This window comes from Nicotiana sylvestris, chromosome 2 (genome assembly GCF_000393655.2).
Source record: "Nicotiana sylvestris chromosome 2, ASM39365v2, whole genome shotgun sequence".
Taxonomy (NCBI): Eukaryota; Viridiplantae; Streptophyta; class Magnoliopsida; order Solanales; family Solanaceae; genus Nicotiana; species Nicotiana sylvestris.
The window spans coordinates 65,233,257-65,252,951 of NC_091058.1; the positions used below are offsets into that span (position 1 = coordinate 65,233,257).

At 37.3% G+C, this 19,695-nt stretch overlaps 2 protein-coding genes and 1 long non-coding RNA gene across 3 annotated transcripts; 1 reads left to right on the top strand and 2 right to left on the bottom strand.

Annotated features, from left to right (window-relative positions):
• Nucleotides 1-1,276: 1,276 nt before the first annotated feature.
• Nucleotides 1,277-4,180, top strand: LOC138886509 (uncharacterized). The gene is made up of 2 exons (XR_011405334.1): nucleotides 1,277-2,261; nucleotides 3,499-4,180. It is a non-coding gene; the product is annotated as an uncharacterized lncRNA (long non-coding RNA).
• On the bottom strand, nucleotides 1,824-6,316 carry LOC104237664 (ankyrin repeat-containing protein NPR4-like). Its single transcript, XM_009791849.2, has 7 exons — nucleotides 5,789-6,316; nucleotides 4,532-5,008; nucleotides 4,205-4,354; nucleotides 4,011-4,082; nucleotides 3,870-3,917; nucleotides 3,342-3,778; nucleotides 1,824-3,251 (listed from the first exon to the last, which is right to left on the bottom strand). The coding sequence occupies exons 1-7, from the start codon at nucleotides 6,075-6,077 to the stop codon at nucleotides 2,637-2,639; spliced, it is 2,088 nt and encodes a 695-aa protein (XP_009790151.1). The 5' UTR covers nucleotides 6,078-6,316; the 3' UTR covers nucleotides 1,824-2,636.
• A 508-nt stretch (nucleotides 6,317-6,824) lies between these two features.
• Nucleotides 6,825-8,873, bottom strand: LOC104237663 (stemmadenine O-acetyltransferase-like). Its single transcript, XM_009791846.2, has one exon. It carries the CDS (start codon nucleotides 8,463-8,465, stop codon nucleotides 7,149-7,151), a length of 1,317 nt encoding a protein of 438 aa, XP_009790148.1. The 5' UTR covers nucleotides 8,466-8,873; the 3' UTR covers nucleotides 6,825-7,148.
• Nucleotides 8,874-19,695: the final 10,822 nt, after the last annotated feature.

The following is a 19,695-nucleotide window of genomic DNA, read 5'->3' on the forward strand; positions in this document are numbered from 1 at the left end:
GTTTAACCGAAGATTCATACTTTTTGGTCAAACAATGTCGTTACCTTATTTTTTTCCCATCTTGCTTTTCCTTATTATTGAATAATCCTATTTTATCCTTTATCCTACTTTTTATATAATAATTATAATTCGTACTTTATTTTTTGTTTATAATATTGTAAGTTTATTCTTCATATTATTGGTGCAAGATATCATAAAACGATGACAAACACTATCCAAATACCGTATACATCAAAATGATACAATACATTACGAAAATATACATAACAATTGTCCACGCAAGCTATTACTTTTTTCATTTGTAATTCCTATTGGGGTTTAATTAATTCGACCTCCCTAACAAAGATAATTTTATTTTAAAACTCGAATCCAAAACTTATAAGATCCTTCGGTTGTATCGAGGGTCATTTTTGAGTTTTTGAAGATTCCGTCACTGGGGTTAAGAGGGTTTTCCATCTCTTTTTTTTTTTGACAAAAAGGAGATAATATATTTATAAGCTACGGAATATTATTTATTACATCATCCAGAAAACTCCATGCCTTAAGGACATTTGTATTGCCCAAGTTGGCTAGCTTACAACATACTTCAGTACTAATAGTTTTAACAAAATAAACTCATCCCGCCCTATCTGTAGTCATATTATTTGTAAGATAATGGGGCGGTCTGTCTAGGAGTTGATGTTCCTTTGCACCATTAAGAGCTTCCTTTGCCACCTTATGGGCTATTTTGTTCCCTTCCCTGAAATTATGGATGATTGACGGCTACTTCAGCTGGAGCATTAACCACATGCAAGTGTATATAATCATATCGTGAGAAGGACAATCAGAATTTAATAGTTTGATTACTTGTGTTGTGTCTGTTTCAATGATCAATGGAGTATATCCCTTCGTTAGAGCTACATTGAAACCTTCCTGTAGTGCTTCTAGCTCAGCCTGAAGAGGTGAACTTGCTGGGCTTTGATGTTGGAAGACCATTTTCCAGCTACCATTATGATTTCTGAATACACCTCCTAAAACTCCTAACTTATATTGAGTTTGTAGAGGTTTGGGTAGGGCTTGTGCCATGCAACTTTAATTGCATGAAAAAGAACAGTGGAGCTTATACTCAGTTACTAGGGCCATAGCGTGTTTAGGATTAAAGTTGTAGCTCGTATTAGAGTGATTGTTGTTATTACGGTTGAGCCAAATGCTCTATAGGACAAACGGATATAGATCTTTCCACGTGAGATAAGGGGAGGGAGTGGTGTTATTCAAATTTTTAATGTTTTGCGGCCAATGAGACAGTGTTATGATTTGGAGAGGCATTAAAACCCCTTGTGTTCTAGTAATTGAGGACTGCTTGCAGTTGGTAAAAGTATGCTCAATTGTTTCCTTATCATTTTTACACACCGGACATGTAGGATCTATGGTTATACCAATATGATCGATGTAGCATCTACTAGTAAGTTTATTATGAAGGCATTTCCACAATAAATATTTGATCATATTTGGACACCTCATTTCTCAAATCCAACTAAAGTCCCTTGAATTTTGATTGCTGGGGTTAATTAGTTTATAATAACTTTTAGAAGAAAAAATTTCATCCCCAGTTAGATCCCAAATCAAAGTGTCGCTTGAGCATGTCCTAAGGTGTAATGCTAGGATATAGTTCCTAGTTTGTTTGGGAGGATTGAAGGAGATTTTCCGTAGCTCCCAATTATTATTAACCCAAATATCTTTGATGGTAAGTTTATTGCAAGAGGGCCCTCCACAAGTTGTCTATTTGGTGACTTAGGGATCCAATTCGATTGCCAATAAGGGGCTAACTAGAATTTACTTTCCAAGTTTCCTCAATCTCAAATACTCCCGCGTTTATTACCGTGGAAGAAATCGGCGATCAATTTCCGATTAATCCTTCTCAGGTTAAATTTAGTCGATGAAACGGCAATGGGTGATACTGGTATATTCCGGTTTTACGGGCTCGGAGCAGGGGCGGATTTAGGGGGGCGCAAGGGGTATATAAGGCAAAATCTGTTTTTTACCTCTATATATTAAGTTTTGAACCCCTTACCACAATCCAAAAGTGTAGTTTAGTGGTCAAGGGGGTTCAAAATCTACATAAGTTCATGAGTTCAATTCCCTTTTGAACCCCTTCGTGGAGATCCTGCCTCCGCCACGGGCTCGGAGAGTGAGTTATTGAGCTCGCCGAGTAGTTCATTTGGAAGAATTTCCGACAAGGTTAATGTAGCTCCGGCGAGGAGGTCTCTCTTATCAGATTCAAGGTTAGTTTGTAGTCTTCAGATTTTGAAGATATTACATTGTAATTGCTGGTATTTTTTTATCTAGTAATTTGTGCAAATGCATAGGGATATACGGAGCTTTTCCTAAAATTCTCAGCAAGTCCGTCCATTTATTAAGATTTAGAAATGAGGCAAGACTTCTGCTTTATTATTACTGCTATTGGAGGATTTTTTTTTTCTTCTTCCAAATGGCTGGACTGCGGAAGTCTGGAAGGGCAAGTTCATGGGCTTAATTGCAATGATACAGAACTGCTTTTGTTGCAAGTACCTGGAACCTTTCCAATTTCAAGGCACTCTTTCATAAAAAAGATTGAAAAATTATATTTTGGAGCTCTTGCACCTGTGAACTTGTAAAAATCAATAAATCGTATCTTTACTTGTAAAAGTGAATATTCCTGAGCCATAGGTAGATCTGATCATATCAGCCAAGAGAGGAAATTGCAGAAATGCAAATAAAGTTATGGGAATACTAGCAAGTACTGCCACTGGGATGATAATCCAGGCCATTTGATGCCCAAGTACGATGAAAAAACTTGAACTAAATGCTACTAGCATCGCTGCTATAGCAACAAAGAGCGTGATGAAGCCAAGGATTAACCTTTTTGGTAAAGTACTCAGGAAGTCTTCTTCGGCATAGCGTGAAGTGAGGATGGACAAGAACATCAATATAGAGGTTACTGAAGAAAACAGTGCTAGTGCATCTGTTATAGAGAAAAGAATGAATGTTTTCTCTTTAAGAAAAATGGGGGTGCCTGTATCATCGTTGTTCCCTCCTGGCACGGTAAAGATTGCTGCAAACATTACTGTTGTAATTAGTGCAGCAACAAGCATGCAAGATGATGCAGTTTCCTTCATCCACTTCTCTCCTTCTTTGACCAATTCCTTGTGTTCTTCAGCGAACAACATTCCAGGTGTTCGACCTTTTGAGTCTCTCATCTCCTTATATGAGGCTTGAACAATTGTCTTAACTTCCTTTGGAATGATAAGAAGTAATATCTTATGAAATATAGAAAGAGAGTATACGTAATAGGGAAGCAGCATTTCACCAGATGTGGAAATTACCTTGAACCACAATAACTCCCGCTGCATCTGGAGTGCTGCACCTGAAACAATACCAAGTCGATTTGTAGGAGCCAACTTTGCTGCCAAGTGTAAAATGTTCTCATTAATTCTACTTTTATAGGACGTAATTATATCCTTGTGTGCTCCTATGTTGTAGATAAGTTTGTAGATCTTTTCTTGGCGGTGAATGACTGCAATGTGAAAGATGCTCCGGCTTTCCTCATCAACCTTCCAAATGAGATCTGGATAAGACTGAATAAGCTCAACTATGAACTTAAAATTTCCCAACTCTGCTGCTACAAACAATGGCCGCGACGGACTTCTAAGTAAGTTCCCTATTTGTGAATCATTCAACAAGAGAACTTCTTTCCATGAACATTTTACCAATTCAAGTGCTTGTAAGTGCATTAATTTTGTCTCCAGAACTTCTTTGATTCCTAGTGTTGAAAAATTGCAGATTAGGTATTTAGTTTTACAGGTACAGAGAATAATAATCTAGAACTTGGGACCACGTCATATGTGCCATACCTAATGTTTTTAGTAGATGCTGAACTACCCTTGTGATGAACGCGCTAGCTGCAATTTCACAAAATGTTTAGGATTAGTTGGTTATAGAAATGCTATTACAGAGAAAATAAATGTCTCAACTGGGACAAGTATACAACATACCCTTAGTGTTATTTTTTATCCTTGATCCGCTGGACATGTTGCTTGATCTATTCTGTAAATGAACAGAGACATCTATAGGAAGTTCCATTAATTTTTTATTTTTTTTTGGGAACAGGCAGGATGTTCCATTGGTCTAATGATATATAAATATATATCTTAATTCATTTCGATTTGGATAGAAATGGAGAACTTACATGCGTAAAGAAATCTTTGCCAGATACCAAGTCCAATTTTGTCAGAAAATGCCAAGGGCTTTCGTGCTAAAACATGAAGTATTGTGTCTCCATTTTGATCTCGTTCAATGCCTAATTCAGGCATGTGCTGAAGTATATGTAAAGCAACATCTGTTAACAGCGATGTAAGTAAATAGCTGTTTTAAGTTCCTCTGAGAGTTCAACTTTACGTTGGTTGTGCAATAACATAAATGGCCATACTAATTTATCGAAACAAGTAACTGGCCATATTAAATTTATCAAGATCTCATTTTCGAAAAGCAATTTGGAACCGGAATATGTTCTTACCAAATAGATTGGAGTTTATAGTAGCAATCAGCAGGCTGATATAGTCGTCTTTGCATAGATACTGATGATCTGTCACTGAATAAAGATACCACACCATCTCTCTGTGCCCTAGTAGAGCAGCCATGTGCAGTGGTGTGACTCCCTTGCTGCCCCTCACTATTGGCAAGAATTGATTTTTCATTACCATAACTTTTGCGATCCTTGTGAGTCCAGATGCAGCAGCAAAGCAAAGTGCAGTATTATCATATTTGTTTTGCAGTGCCAGTTCCAGTGGACTCATAAGTTTAACCAGTTCTTCAACAAACTGAACCTTGTTAGCCCCGGCTGCAATATGAAGAGCAGTCTCCCACCCTTTGGTAATCCTGGCAGATGTTGCACCAGGGTGCAGACTGAAAAATTCTCTAGCCTTCTCCCAATCACCTCCTAGTGCTGCTTGGCAAAGTGGCACATACATGGTAAGGTTTATAGGTTTAGTCCCTGCAAGTGGTATGACTTTACTCTGTTAATTAATCATGTGAAAAAAGAAAGATGAGAATCTACTCTTTCCCGCTCTCATTGGTTGTATTTTGTTTCATAGAGGAGGCTCTTTGTGAAGTTCTCTTACAGGCTTTCTTTCTTATAGATGATTATCCATGTTCATGGTTCAGTTAAGTATATCTGATTCTCCATTTCCTGAGAACTCACCATATCTGTCTGTTGTTTCAGCTGATAGATATTGGCTAAAATTGATGCTTGTTACTTTTTTTTTTTGATTTATCTAGATATGGTTTTTGTAGCTTGTTCAACATACTTTTTGTATGAGAGCAAGTGGATTAGGTGATATGTGAACTGACCCAAATGTTCGGGCCTAACCGGGTAGCATAGAGGTGTAGGATAGACTCACATAAGGGATAGGCTGGGGTCTATGTTCAACATGCCATAGGATAGGATAAATTCTATACTCTTGGAGAAGATATAACACGGTTTAACTTCTAGACACGGGAAGCGTAATCACCTAAAAGATAAGTAGATAACTATTAGTATTAATTACTTGGAAAAGGAAGCTGGTAATAACCTATTACATCAGGTTAAAGTGCACTAATAATGCAAAAAATATTTACAATGTGAATGTGTGTAAGTTAAATCCTAACATATATTCTAGAGCACGTCCATAATCTGACTTCGTGACTAACCTTTACCTTTCCGAGGTTCACCCCATTATACAAAAACAAAGCATATATAGAAACTAAAAGCATTGAGAAATATTTTTTGCTTAACTGGGCCTGAGGAAGGAAGTGGGAAGTGTCTGAGGAGCAGGAGCGATAGGCCTAGAGACAGCTTCCGTTTGAATGGGAGAAGGCAGCACTGTAGAATCAGCTTGACTAATTCCCTGATTTAATTGAATTGCAACATCATGCTGCGGAGTAAAGCTGCTTGTATTGAAGCTGCTGTTTCTCAAAGATACCCCTTCTGATGTTGGTGTAGTGCTTGGTACTGAGTTTCTCTGCGGGAAACATGTTGGAATTGAAAGTGTACGTTCCAGTTGTAGTTTTTGGATGTTTTCCATGTTAAAACTCTACATACACTTTGAGGTTTTGACGTAGAATTTTGTTGCTTATCTCTTTTGTTCTTCACTTGGAACTTGAAGTTGTTGACTTCCTCACAAATCTGTTGAGGTCTTTTAAGTCATGATGCAGCTCATGTCCACTGAAAATTTCATTGGAACTTCCTCTTTGCATGTTGTCAAAGTTAGTCAACTGAAAAGTTACAAAGAAATTTCTCATTTACATGTCACTGTTTAATGGTCCCATCCACAGGTTCTTCGAAACTTGGAGATTAACACGGAAAATACATCTTGATCTTGCCAAGTGTGGTACTTATTATTTTGGCCTATTCTGCTGCTGCACTTTTTCAAGATCGCCATATTCACTCTCAACTTTTGGATTTTTTCTTCTTTCTGTGCTTTCATACGGTTGCTATCTCCCGCGTTTAATTTACTACGTATTAGCACTATCTTTTTTTGGCTTTATGTTTGCTTTTATTTTTATTTTTCTGTTTTGCATTTTTCTTTTGGGTGAATGAGGCCTCCTTTTGCGGGGTCCATTTACCATGGAGAGATTTTGCGTTATTATGAATCCTATCAATTTTGTTGATCAAGCACATTTTGCCGACATATTATTTACTGGAATTCGGAATGAAATATATCACTCACTCGTGATTGCATTTTATGTGTCTTAGATCAGCGGAGCACGAAATTTACAAATGTAAAGAGGATTTTTGATTTTATGGTGTTATCCCTCAGGTTTGGCTTTATATGTTTATCTCCCTTATTTTGATTTTCTTGTAACCATTTTTTTCATTTATTTATTATTAATCTAAAAAAATTATAACTTAACCCTTTCTAACATTAAACTCTTTTACTTAGATAATGAGGTAGTTTAGTAAATGGAGTTGTCTCCTCTAGTAAGGGAACCAATAAAGAAAAATTAAAACTACGGACTACGTGCTATATTAAACTGGATAAGTTCGGATTAACACAAAGAGAAGTTATTTCATATTATTAATAACAAGAAACTAAATTAACTTCAAAGTTGGGAGAACAATTCAAGCGGCATGCTGTGAAAGAAAAGAACAATATTCAAGGGATACAGATGCTAGGATTTGGAGATGCATATTGCAGAAATTCCTCATCATTCTCCAACTCAAGAATTTCCTCCTTATTTCTAAGGATCCAGGCCTCAATTCCATCACTACTCCGTCCACTTTCCACAAGAATAACAATTTGGACATGTCCCAATGAACAAGTAGGATCCAAGAGAGGAGCCACCCAAATAGGTTTTCCCCATCCAAAATCAACTTCGTCAAGTCCAAAACGACACCAGCTTGTGAACATATAGTTATCTACTTTGCCAAAAGAGTTAATAGTATCTGTGGCCAAATTCACTAGATAAGTAAAAGACGCATCACCTTCCAATTCCTTCAAGTTTTCACCATTTGAAAAGGTCTCAAACACTTCTCTCACTAATCCCACAAGATGAGACAGATCAATATTATCACTCGTTATTTCTGACTCGTAGAATGTAGTTGCAAACCAAACTACATTCCCAGAAGCATTAGGCAATGGTGGGTGCAGCCTTGGCCTTAAATTCACTGCATGATTTAGCATGCAGCTGGGACTTGAGCTTCCCTTTACTGCTTTACTTGCTAACATCATATGCTTCCATATTAAAGCTGTCAATGCCTCCACACGTGTCGGCTTAGGCACAGTACTACTGGATCCACCTTTCAATTTAATGGCTGCTATTGCTTTGGAATCAAACACGAATCTTCGTTGGAGAAACTGATCTCCCTCCTTGAAAAATAAAGTTTTGAGAAATGCAGATAACTCTTGTGGCAAATGGTTCTGAGGGGGAAAGAGTAGCGATGATGATGTGAAATCAAGAGAAGCCAATGGCATGATCCTCTCTCGTGCAATGTTAGCCCAAGTGTTGAGGAATGCACTCATTGTGTTTGCATCTGAGACTAAATGAAACATACTTGCCCCGATCGCCATCCCTCCACATTCAAATCTAGTAACCTGAAAAGAAACAAAATGACATTCAACATCTATCATCAGTTTCTTGAGTTGTGAGAGATCAGGGTTCTCAAGAAAATAACTAAGACACGTCTTCGCTTGAGCCTCAACGTAAACAACTCCAGTGTCATTGCAGTCTACAAAAGTTGAACCTTCTTTCAGTTCACCAGCAAGTGGATAGAAGAGAGTTAGTGTCTCAGAAAGGGCGTTCTTGAGGTTATTTTGATTTTGTGCGGGTGTGGTGTTTTCGTAGAAGAGGATAGTTTTGATTCTTACTGGCGGTTGAACTTGGTCTAAAAAGCATAGTTTGTGGTTTTTCAGGTGTGGAGGTGTTGGTTTGGATGGCTTCACTTTTTGCTTAGAGAGGATAATGGTTTCCATTGCTAATAGAGCTAAGCAAACGATGATAGCTTACACTAGTTTTGAAAAATCGTTGATTCAAGCTGGTTTGATATGTCACTTTGGTCCATTATGATATTCTTGGAGACTTTTAAAAGATCTAATAGAGTAATATTCAAGCTAATGCAAATTAATACAAGTTGAAATGAAACATGTGATCAAAGAGGAGCTTGAGCATGATCGAGGTAAGAAATAAAACACCTCACATGTATATAACTTGCATTGGAGGAGAGTTGAGAGTATCCTTTTTATTAATTAGATTTGTTCATTTATTACTCCTAGTTTTATTACATTATTTTAATTTAATAAAAGAGGAACATGTTACTTTGTATGAGAAGAGGAACATGTTACTTTGTATGAGAAAGTGGAATGCATTCATTAACCTAAAGGCTCGTTGATTTGTGTGCAACTTTTCATTTCTAAGCGATGAGAAAGAGGATGGTTAATTTTAAATTCTATAAATGTCCTTTTTTTTTATAGCTAAACTATAAATGTCCTGGAGCTAGCGTCGAGCTCAGTGTTTAGTACTTTTATTCACTCTGATCCTGATGGGTTTTTAATGTCTTTGCCTTATGTTTTGATGATCTAACAAATGTATTGTCAAGAACCAATTAGGGAACCTGACACACTTAGTATACATTAGAAATGAACGGATTTCAGTCAGGACTCCAGCTAATGTAAACTACTGCAAGGTTAGAAAATAGAGAAACAAGACAAGGACCTGATCCCTTGTGTTTCCTTGACAGCAGTACGAAAGTCAACTGTGCACAGCTGGAAAGTGACTGCCACAGAAACAGTGCACACAGTGCAGCAGTTTTGCAGTCACTTGCCTTTTGACCAACCAAATGCTTACATCATTCAAGTGATGTCATCAAAGGTGTATTAACAAGAGCATTATAACAAAATATCATTTGAACACATGAGAATTCACTTCAAGCATTCAAGCCTTCTGCAAACAGTGAACTAAATTCTCAAGAGCCTGAAGAACAAAGTTAAACTCTACTACGGACCAGTTCCTAAATCTAGTATTTTGTTGTCCTTAGTTGAGTTGTATCTTTGTTATTGTTCTTATTGTAATTCCTAAATTACTTAGCTAGAAGCGTTACTTAGGAACCTCTTTGTAAAATCATAAACCCTTTGTGTTTGTGTCGTGACTAGAGTTAGTCAGGAGTTGAAGTCGTTGTAATAGGTATATTGCAAAGTGGCTTGTAATAGGTGTATTACAAGTTAGTGAGGGATTAAGAGTTTAATTCCTAGATTCCATAGGTTGTAATCTAAAAGTTACTTATAGTGAAGTTGAAATCCTACCAGTGTAGGTCTTGGTTTTTTATCCCCTTGAGCAGGGATTTTTCCACATAAAACTCCCTGTCTTATTTACTTACAGTTTTATTAGAACTCTCAGTGGAAACTCATAGAGGACCTGGTACTCTATAATTTGGTGGACTCATATAAACTATCAATTGGTATTAGAGCAGGTTCCTCCTATCAGGATAACACCTAGGAAGGATCTGTATGGCTGCTCCACCAAATTTTGAAGAAGGTCAATCTACGTACAGACCACCCAGGTTCAATGGGCAATACTATGGGTGGTGGAAGATAAGAATGCATGATTTTATCATGACCGAAGATTCTGAGTTGTGGGATGTCATATGTGATGGTCCTTACATCCCAACAAAGGTAGTTGGAGACCTTCAATTGACCACGCCAACGACCAGAAAAGAATATACGGATGCAGACAAGAAAGTTGTGGAGAAAAATTTTCGTACCAAGAAAATTTTGGTCTGTGGAATAGGACCTGATGAATACAATAGAATCTCTGCTTTTGAAACCGCTAAAGAGATATGGGAAGTTTTGCAAACAGCACATACGTGAACCACTTAAATAAAGCAATCTAAGATCGATATGCTCACTACCGAGTATGAACTCTTTAGGATGAAAGACGATGAATCTATTCAAGATATGCACACAAGATTCACCTCCATCATAAATGAGTTGCACTCACTTGGTGAAATCATTCCTAGGAACAAGCTAGTGAGGAAAATTCTCAATATCCTGTCCAGTTCTTGGGAAAGCAAGGTGAATGCTATTACTGAAGCAAAGGACCTGCAGGAGCTGACCATAGACGAGTTGGTTGAAAATCTGAAGACCTACGAGATGAAGAGGAAGATAGACAGTAAAATAAGAGACCCAAAGAAAGAAAAGAACCTGATACTCAAAGCTGAAAGCAATGATTCGAGTGAGGAGGACAGTAATATGGTTTACTTAACCAAAAGGTTTTAGAAGATGGTCAGAAGAAATGGAGGAATACTGAAAAGGGGCAACTCCAGCAAACCAAAGAACTATGATCTCTGCCACAAGTGTGGAAAGCCAGGGCACTTCATCAAAGATTGTCCTCTCCTGAAGTAAGAACACTCTAAGTACAACCCTGAGAAAGTGACCAAGAGGAACCCGATTCTTGATGAGCACTTCAAAAGGAAGAGATCTGCTGACAATATGGTAAAATAGGCTCTTGCAACATGGGGAGACTCCTCTAGTGAGACTGAAGATAAAACTGATGCAGGTGACAACTCCATGATGGTAGTTGAAAGTGAGGCAAATGAATATGATTCAATATTTACTTTGATGGCCCAATCAGACGATAATGAAGACGATGACAACAGTGAGGTAAATTTTAGGGATGTTTAGAGAAATTTGAAATCCTACTCTCCTAAGAAACTCATGTCTCTAGCTAGTGTACTGATTGATGCCTATCATAGTCTTGTGGAAGATAAGGATGCCTTGACCTTAGAGCTAGGAGCAGTTGAACAAACTAGAGATGATCTGGTAGTGTTTTAGTTGATCTGAAGGAAACCATTTGTGAGTTGGAGAGAGAAAAGTCTATTTTAACTGAAAAATTGCTAACATAGAACATGAAAGAGATGACTTAGTGGTGGTAGTTGTTGACCATAAGGAAACCATTGAGAACTTTAGTAAAGAAAAAGAGGCCCTAGTAAAGAGAGTGACTGAGATTGAGGAAGAAAGAGATGATCTCTTGGTAGTAATTGCAGACCTGAGGGAAACAATACAAGGACTAGGTACTGAGTGTAAACCTGGAAATTCTGGAAAAGGAAAAGAGGTAGCCAATGAGGCACACATTAGGCTTGAAAACGAGTTGAAAGCTATGAGAACTAGCCTGTGTGTTGAACCTGAGAAAAACAAACATCTCCAAACTGAACTGAAAAGAGTAAAAAATGATCGTGAAAAGTCCCTAAAATGGACCTAGTCCTCAAAAGTTATCACTGCCATGTATGTTAATAATGGTGGAAACAGGCAGGGAGTAGGGTTCCAAAGGGAGAAAATTCCTTACAACTCCCATAGCAAGTATATTAATGTACCAGACAACTGGTTGTGTACCCACTGTGGGAACAATTGGCATTTCAAGAAAAACTGCCAAGCTAGGATCCGGTCCATTCAGAAAAACCAAGTGTTTACTGAAAATGTAACTACTAAAAAGGGACCAGGTGCCACCCACAAAAAATGCATATTACCTACATGGACCAAGAGAGCTCTTATTCATCTTCTTGCCGACTACAAGGGACTCAAACTTGTTTGGGTTCCTAAAACTAACTCTTAAATTCCTTGTGTAGGAAACAGTGAAAGGAAGTACTCAGCAATGATTCATGGATAGTGGATGTTCAAAGCACATGACTGGGAACACCATGGACTTCCTTTCACTAAAAGCCCTGCAAGGAGGGGGTGTATCCTTTGGCAATGGGAAAAAGGGGTACATTCTTGGAGTTGGAAAAGTCGGGAAATTACTCACTCACTCTATTGAGAATGTGTACTATGTCAATGGTCTTAAGTACAGTCTCTTAAGTGTCTCTCAGATCTGTGATAAAGGTAACAAGGTAGAGTTCTTGTCCAAAATATGTACAGTTACTAATCTGGTAACTGGTGAAGTGGTACTTACGGCCAAAAGATACAAGAATATTTATGTTGATGATTTCGAGTCCATACAAAGTGGTGATCTGAGTTGTCTGAAAGTTGTTAATGATGATGCTAAACTCTAGCATAGAAAATTAGGGCACACAAGCTTCTCTCTTCTGAATAAACTAATTCAGAAGGACTTGGTCCGTGGTCTGCCCATGTCAAAGTTCAAGGTACAGAAAGTGTGTGATGCCTGTGATAGAGGAAAGCATGTGAAGTCCTCTTTTAAGTCTAAAAAGGATGTCAGCACCTCAAAGCCACTCGATCTTCTGCATATGGATCTGTGTGGCCCTATGAGAGTGCAAAAAGTGAGGAAAAAGATACATTTTTATGATAGTGGATGACTACTCTAGATTCACATGGACTCTTTTTCTTAGAACAAAAGATGAAACCTTTGAGGTATTTGTGGCATTTGTGAAGAAAATCGGGGTGAAAGATGGAGTCTAGAGTCGCATGTATTAGATCAGATCATGGAATAGAATTTGACAAAGCCAAATTTGATGAATTCTGCAATGAAAATAGGATTACTCACAACTTCTCAGCTCCAAGAACTCCTCAGCAAAATGGAGTTGTGGAAAGGAAGAATAGAACCTTGAAGAAACAACAAGAATAATGCTGATCGACAGTGGGATTGCAAAGAACTTCTGGGATGAAGCTATCAATACTGCCTGCTACTTGGTGAACAGGTGCATGATCAGATCTCTCCTGAAAAAAACCCCCTATGAGTTGCTGAATGGAAGGAAACCCAAGCTGACTCACCTAAGAACATTTGGATGCAAATATTATGTTCTCAACAATGGAAAGGATCAGCTTGGTAAATTTGATGCCAAGAGTGATGACGAAATCTTTCTGGGGTATTCTTCTCAAAGCAAAGCTTATAGGATATACAACAAGCGGACTCAATGCGTTGAGGAAAGTGTTCATGTTATCTTCGATGAGTCCTATCCCTCATGTGAGAAAAGTGCCAAAGATGATCAAGATGGAGAGCCCTTACTGGTTCCTGGTGAAGTCATTGACATGACAAATGGAAAGGCAGATATAATGAGCCAAGTGAAATAGCCAAGTGGAGACAATGCTGCCTCTTTCTCAAGGGAACCAGGTACCTCAATTACAACCACTGAAGCTGAAGAAAGAGTGGTTGATGCACTGGAGGGTACTCTACAAGTACTTGAGAGAAGAACATGGGAACCCGTCAGATATACCTAGCTCCTCTCTAAATGAACCTCAAATGCCCAAATGGAAACACAAAAGCTCCCATCCTCTTGACAATATAATCACCCATCTAGATTTTGGAGTGCAAACCAGATCAAAAGCCAGAAATTCTCTTGCCATCTCAGCCTTTCTTTCCCAAATAGAACCCAAAAATATCAAGGAAGCCTTGAAAGATGCAGATTGGATTACAACCATGCAAGATGAGCTGCATCAGTTCGAAAGGAACAATGTATGGCACCTGGTATCTAGACCCTCAAATCGAACCATTATAGGAACCATGTGGGTATTCAGGAATAAACTTGAGGAAAATGGAAACACTACAAGGAATAAGGCTAAGCTAGTGATTCAATGTTAAAATCAGGAGGAAGGGATTGATTATGATGAGACGTTTGCTCCGGTTGCTTGCATGGAAGCTATTAGAATCTTAATCGCTTTTGCATCTCATATGGAATTCACTTTGTTCCAAATGAATGTCAAAAGTGCATTTCTAAATGGACTTCTTAAGGAAGAAGTCTATGTAAAGCAACCTCCAGGGTTTGAATGTCATGAACACCCTGAATATCTGTTTAAATTGGACAAAGCATTGTATGGGTTGAAGCAGGCTCCTCGAGCTTGGTATGAAATGCTGTTAAAGTTCCTCTTAGAAAATGGTTTTACAAGAGGAAAAATCGACAACACCTTGTGTCGTGCCCCCTTTTTCCCTCCGCGGAGAGAGGTTCAGGTTTCGACATTCCATGAGGTTTGATAACTCATTATCTTTTGGAAATTGGGTATTTGAAGAGTCTCCACCTAACGAGTTATGGTGCGTTAGGGCACCTAGAGTGATTAACTCTTGGATTGGTTTGCATTACCAGAGATTTAGGGTAAGAGCTCGAAATAACCTCCAGGGAAAGGTGTTAGGCACCCCTCTTGGTCCACAACTATGGGTCCTGGCCGAACTTATATTCACAAATTAGTCCATATAAATAAACATTTGAATCAAATAGATTGCAAGTAAAGCACGTTGGGTAACTCAAGTAATAAGATAAAGATTTTTTGAACAAGTTGTAAAACAAAGGTTTTAAATAGAAAAGGAAATTTTGGTAAAGCATGAGTCCTAGGTTGGTTAACCTATAGGATCATCTCACACAATGTCCGGCAAACACTTCCTCGATGAGGGGCTACATGTGACATTAGCGCATAGTCATCATATCACATATCTACCCGTCCCATCCCCTTAGTGGTCATTGAAAGCGAGTGTTTGGTCAGCGATCTCTATTGCGTGCTGTTACCCGTCCCTTCTAAATGGTCCTGGAGGGATTTAGGACCTCTACCTATAGGTGGTTCTAGACAGACCCCTAAGGTTTTAAAGGTAAAAATTCTAAGGCGACAGACAAAACAATTATGACTTTTAGCACATAAGATAAAAGGGAGCAATTAGAGGCTCAAATTTTCCTCCTCAAACAAGGAACATAAATAGCACGACTCAAGCACAATTAAGGGATTTTATTAAACAGTATCCTAAGGTAGGATGTCTAGGTGAATACGCAAAAGACAAGTAATTTTTTTTTATAAACTGAGGAGTTATGATCCTAGTAGTTGCCTATTGGTTTTTTTAAATTCTGTTAGGATCAGAAAAATATTAAGTCACAGAAAACAGTTTCAGAATTGCAAGTTTTGAAGAAACGCCCTACAGGCTTGTCTACGCGGAACACTGATAACTACGTCTTATAGTGAAACAAAAAGAGTTTTAAAATGGACCTTTTAATCCCCATAGGCATGCTATCTAATGGTAAATTGAGGCAGTTTTGAAAGAACTTGTTTCATAAAATATCATCCGCTTAATTAAACCAAGAAGTGAACTAAAACGTGGACTAAGTTGTTTTATTTAGACTAGCTTAGATTGACAGGCAGAATTTTTAGTATGGTTCCCTATAGGCATGATATCTAACTTTAATACTGATTTTAAGGACTGGCAGGCATGATGACACATGGAAACATACATAAACACATGTCATAACAAAATCTGGGTTAAATTATATCCTATAGGCATGGGATCTACTTGTTAGGATGATTTTAAGACTTGTAAACATGATTTTCATTACGGAATTATTTGAAACCTATAGGCATGATTTCTATCACGACGAGATAAACATGACAAGATGTAAAGTCCTATAAGCATGATTTCTACTTGGTAAGGAAATTAGATTAAAATGTAAAGTCATATAAGCATGATTTCTACCCGTATTACCCCATAAACGTGTAGCTACCCATCCCTTTCACTAATTACCCCAATATTGGTTTACAAGTTATTACAGACCATATGAATGAATTATATAAGTAAATAAAAAAATAAGAAGCTATTCTATAGGGAGCCTTCAATTAGGTCCAGATTTCCAAAGCCTCCAGTAGCCTCAAATGCCTCAATTCCATATACAATGTCATAGTTTAGGTGCATCAAAGTTCTCTAAGGATCTCAAGGATCCCGGATAGTGCTCACACCTAGATTGGTAACCAAAATTGAATAAGTGCAGTGTGGAAGGGCCAGCTTCAGTATGCCAGAGTTCAGAGGGTTCTCAAGAGGATCTCAAGGCAGTACACATAGTGGAGGGGGCAGAACTTATTGACTTAGGAGTAGAGTGAAAGTGCTTGACACAAGTTGAAAGGTTTTAATGGATAAAACTGTATTAAAAGGAAGTTTGTTTGAAAATAATTTAGTAAAACAACAGAGACAGTTTTAAAATAGATTGGAGTAGTGAACAAAAGTCCAAACACAACACCTTTAAGACAGGTTCATACACAGTCAGGAGTTACGGAACCAAAGCAAGTTCAGTAGTCACAAACAGGGGTCAGGGGATTTGGGGATACATGGAGCATATGATGGTAAGCGCATAACAGGTAGAGATAATTGGTATAGACATGCTCAGAAACAACACAGAGGGGTAATACACTGATCCTAAAGAAGGGAAGCACATAACATTAGGGGTGGGCATATTTCGGTGGGAACCGAATAAACCGACCGAACTGAATTTTTTTTATTTGGTTTCGGTTATTCGGTTTGTTCGGTCGGTTTTGGCTTAAAATTTTAAAATTTTGGTTTTTCGGTTCGATTTTCGGTTATTAAGTTTTTTAGTTGGGTTAACCGAAAAACCGAATTATTAACGTATATGTTCTTTAAGTTATATATAGGCTAAGCTCATAGGTAATAAATTAATACTATTAGGTCCAATCTATCAAAAATTTAACCCAATTAAGTAAGTCCATCGACTTTCCAATCTTAAAGACTTTCAGTCTATTAAAACTTCCATAGCATATATGATAGATACCAGGAGAATTTCACACAGAGTTGTAATTTACACTATATTTGAATTTTACGATCCATAATAGTGTGCAAAGTTTAGTCTATTTTTTTCTATAAACACAATATTTCCAACAATTTCGAAGTTTTGGGAAAAATCAACTAATTCGCCGGTCGTATTATTACATTGAAGGAATCCAATATGATAATGTTCAAACTGAAAACCGAACCGAAATAAACAAACCGAAATTAGAAAAATCGAATTGAACTGAACTTATTTCAGTTCGGTTTCGGTTACTAATTTTACAAAACCAAATAACCGAACTGAATTTCTTCAAATTGAACCGAACCGGTCGAATGCCCACCCCTACATAACATGCTAATAATGTAAACATATCAACTCCAATTTTCACAGCAAAATCATAAATAGAAGCAAACTAGAAACATGATGAACTGAAGCAATAAAAGAATCATGTTGTGGTTGGAACTTTGAATTGAAACTAGAACATACCACTAAAGAAGACAATAAGCAAAGTGAAAGAGCAGGAGAACACAATGGTTAGACTTGGCTTGCAGCCGGCTAACTTAGAGTACTAGCAAGTAGCACAAAAAGAGAGCGGGAAGTTTTAAGTGTGAGAGAGAGTTTTTGAACCAAGAGTATTCGTGTCCTTGTGCTAATAAGAGAGTGAGTATATATAGTTTGAAAGCAGGTAGCAAATAAGGTAAAAATCAAAGTTCATCAGTAATTATGGAACTCAAAATCAATTAGAGCAAAATCAAGGTAAGTACTCCCTTTAATTGAGGAGTCAACTTCAAACGGTAATAAACATGTGGCAAATAAGGAAGGAAATCGTATAAAGCTGAGCATAACAACGAAGGAAATATTTTCTGCATAGTACAAGTACACAACATGTAATAGAGGCTAGGTTCAGCATATTTCAATCAAGGAAAAAACCTTAACAAATCAATTAATAGCATAATTGATCGCAGAATAAGGTCAGAAAATATTTTGCAAGGTTAAAAATCAGTAGAGATATCATGCGAAATCAGTGAAAGATTAATCACAAAGACTCAAAGATTCAAAATAGAAAATAGCACTGATTTAGCACAACTTTATAAGAACAAGCACATAGTAAGCAAAACCCAGAATTCTAAGAGGTCGAGCAGGACAAAATCGTATATAAATTGGGGATTCATGTAGGGCATAGTCTGAATTAGTAGAATAGGCATGATACATGTATGAGAAGTGAAGAATCAGAAATATTGGTAAACAAAAGGGTAAAATCACACAATAGGCAGGGATAGCCATAATTAGGAATCTTAACAAGCAATCATAGGGTAAAATCATAGAATCACAGAAACATATAGATTAAGTGGACAAGTTATCAAAACAAAACTCAGAAACCTAAGATTAGAACTAAGAAATTAGGGTTTTCAACATAGGCAAGTTGAAAAAGTAGTAAAATCAGAGAATCAGTCGAAATATGCAAGAGATAAAAGTTTAAACATAAAGATTCAATTTAAACAAAGTTTTAGAAAAAGTTCTGAAAACCCTAATTTGAGAAGAAGGTGAAAACACTTTGAAATCGATGATTCTTGTAAAGAGTTGCAAGGATATTGTAAACATAAAAGAAACAGAATCAAATCGTTTAAAAATCATACAGATCTAGGAGATGTAAGCAAAAATTAGGGTTTCAGAAGAAACCCAAGTAGAGATGAAAGAACCTGTTTAGAAACCCAAAGATCGTGACAAATATAGTGTGATTTTGCTCGAAATCACACCGGAGTAGCCAAGAAAAGCCAAATATCAAACCCTAGATATAAGTCGGCATGACTCGGGGCCCTTAAAGGTCTCAGAGAAGGTGAGCATGGCAATATAGGAGCCATTGGAGGCTTAGGAGTTGAAAGGAGATCACCGGAGAAGACCGGAGAAGGAAGTCGGCGGTTGGATGAGCTAGGGTTAGGTTGGGGGGGGGGTTGAGAGAGGAAAGGAGATGAGAGAATACAGAGGCGGCGGTCTCTGAGTTATGAGCTAGGGTTAGGGGTCGTTTGTGATAAAAAAGGAAGGAATGGATAAGGGCCGTTGATCTTTTAGATCAACGGCCAGGATTTGGCAGGTCTTGGGTCAGGTAGGCGGGTTTAGGGTCTGGCTCGGGTAGTTTGGGTTAGAAATTGGGCTGGGGTTGGGTTTAATCTAGGCTACAATTGAAATGTAAGTCTGGCTATATTTTAAGTAGCCAATTTTCCCTATATCATTTATAATAAATAATAATTTCTAGAAAATAGTTTTGTGTACTAAAATAATTTAAAATAGATACTTAACATTTTAAAAATATAGGAGATTAATTTTACGCATATAAATATAATTATACATTAATGGGGATAATATTGCAATTATATGCAATTTAGCTTTAAAAATACAAAAATGCAATTATAAAAATTGCATAATAATATTTTAACCATACTTTGGCATAAATATAGAAATTAAATGACTAAATTACCACAACAACAATTTGGGAGATAATTAGTGGGGATTTTATGAATAAAAGGGGAGGAAATAAATCAGTTTAAATCCTTAAAATTATGGAAAAAATTATAAAAACCTTGTGCATGCTTATATATGCATATATATGCTATTTGAAGGTATTTATGCATATATACAAAATTGGATATCAACACCTTGTTCCTAAAGAAACAGGGAAGGAACCTGCTCATTGTTCAGGTCTATGTTGATGATATCATTTTTGGGGCAACAAC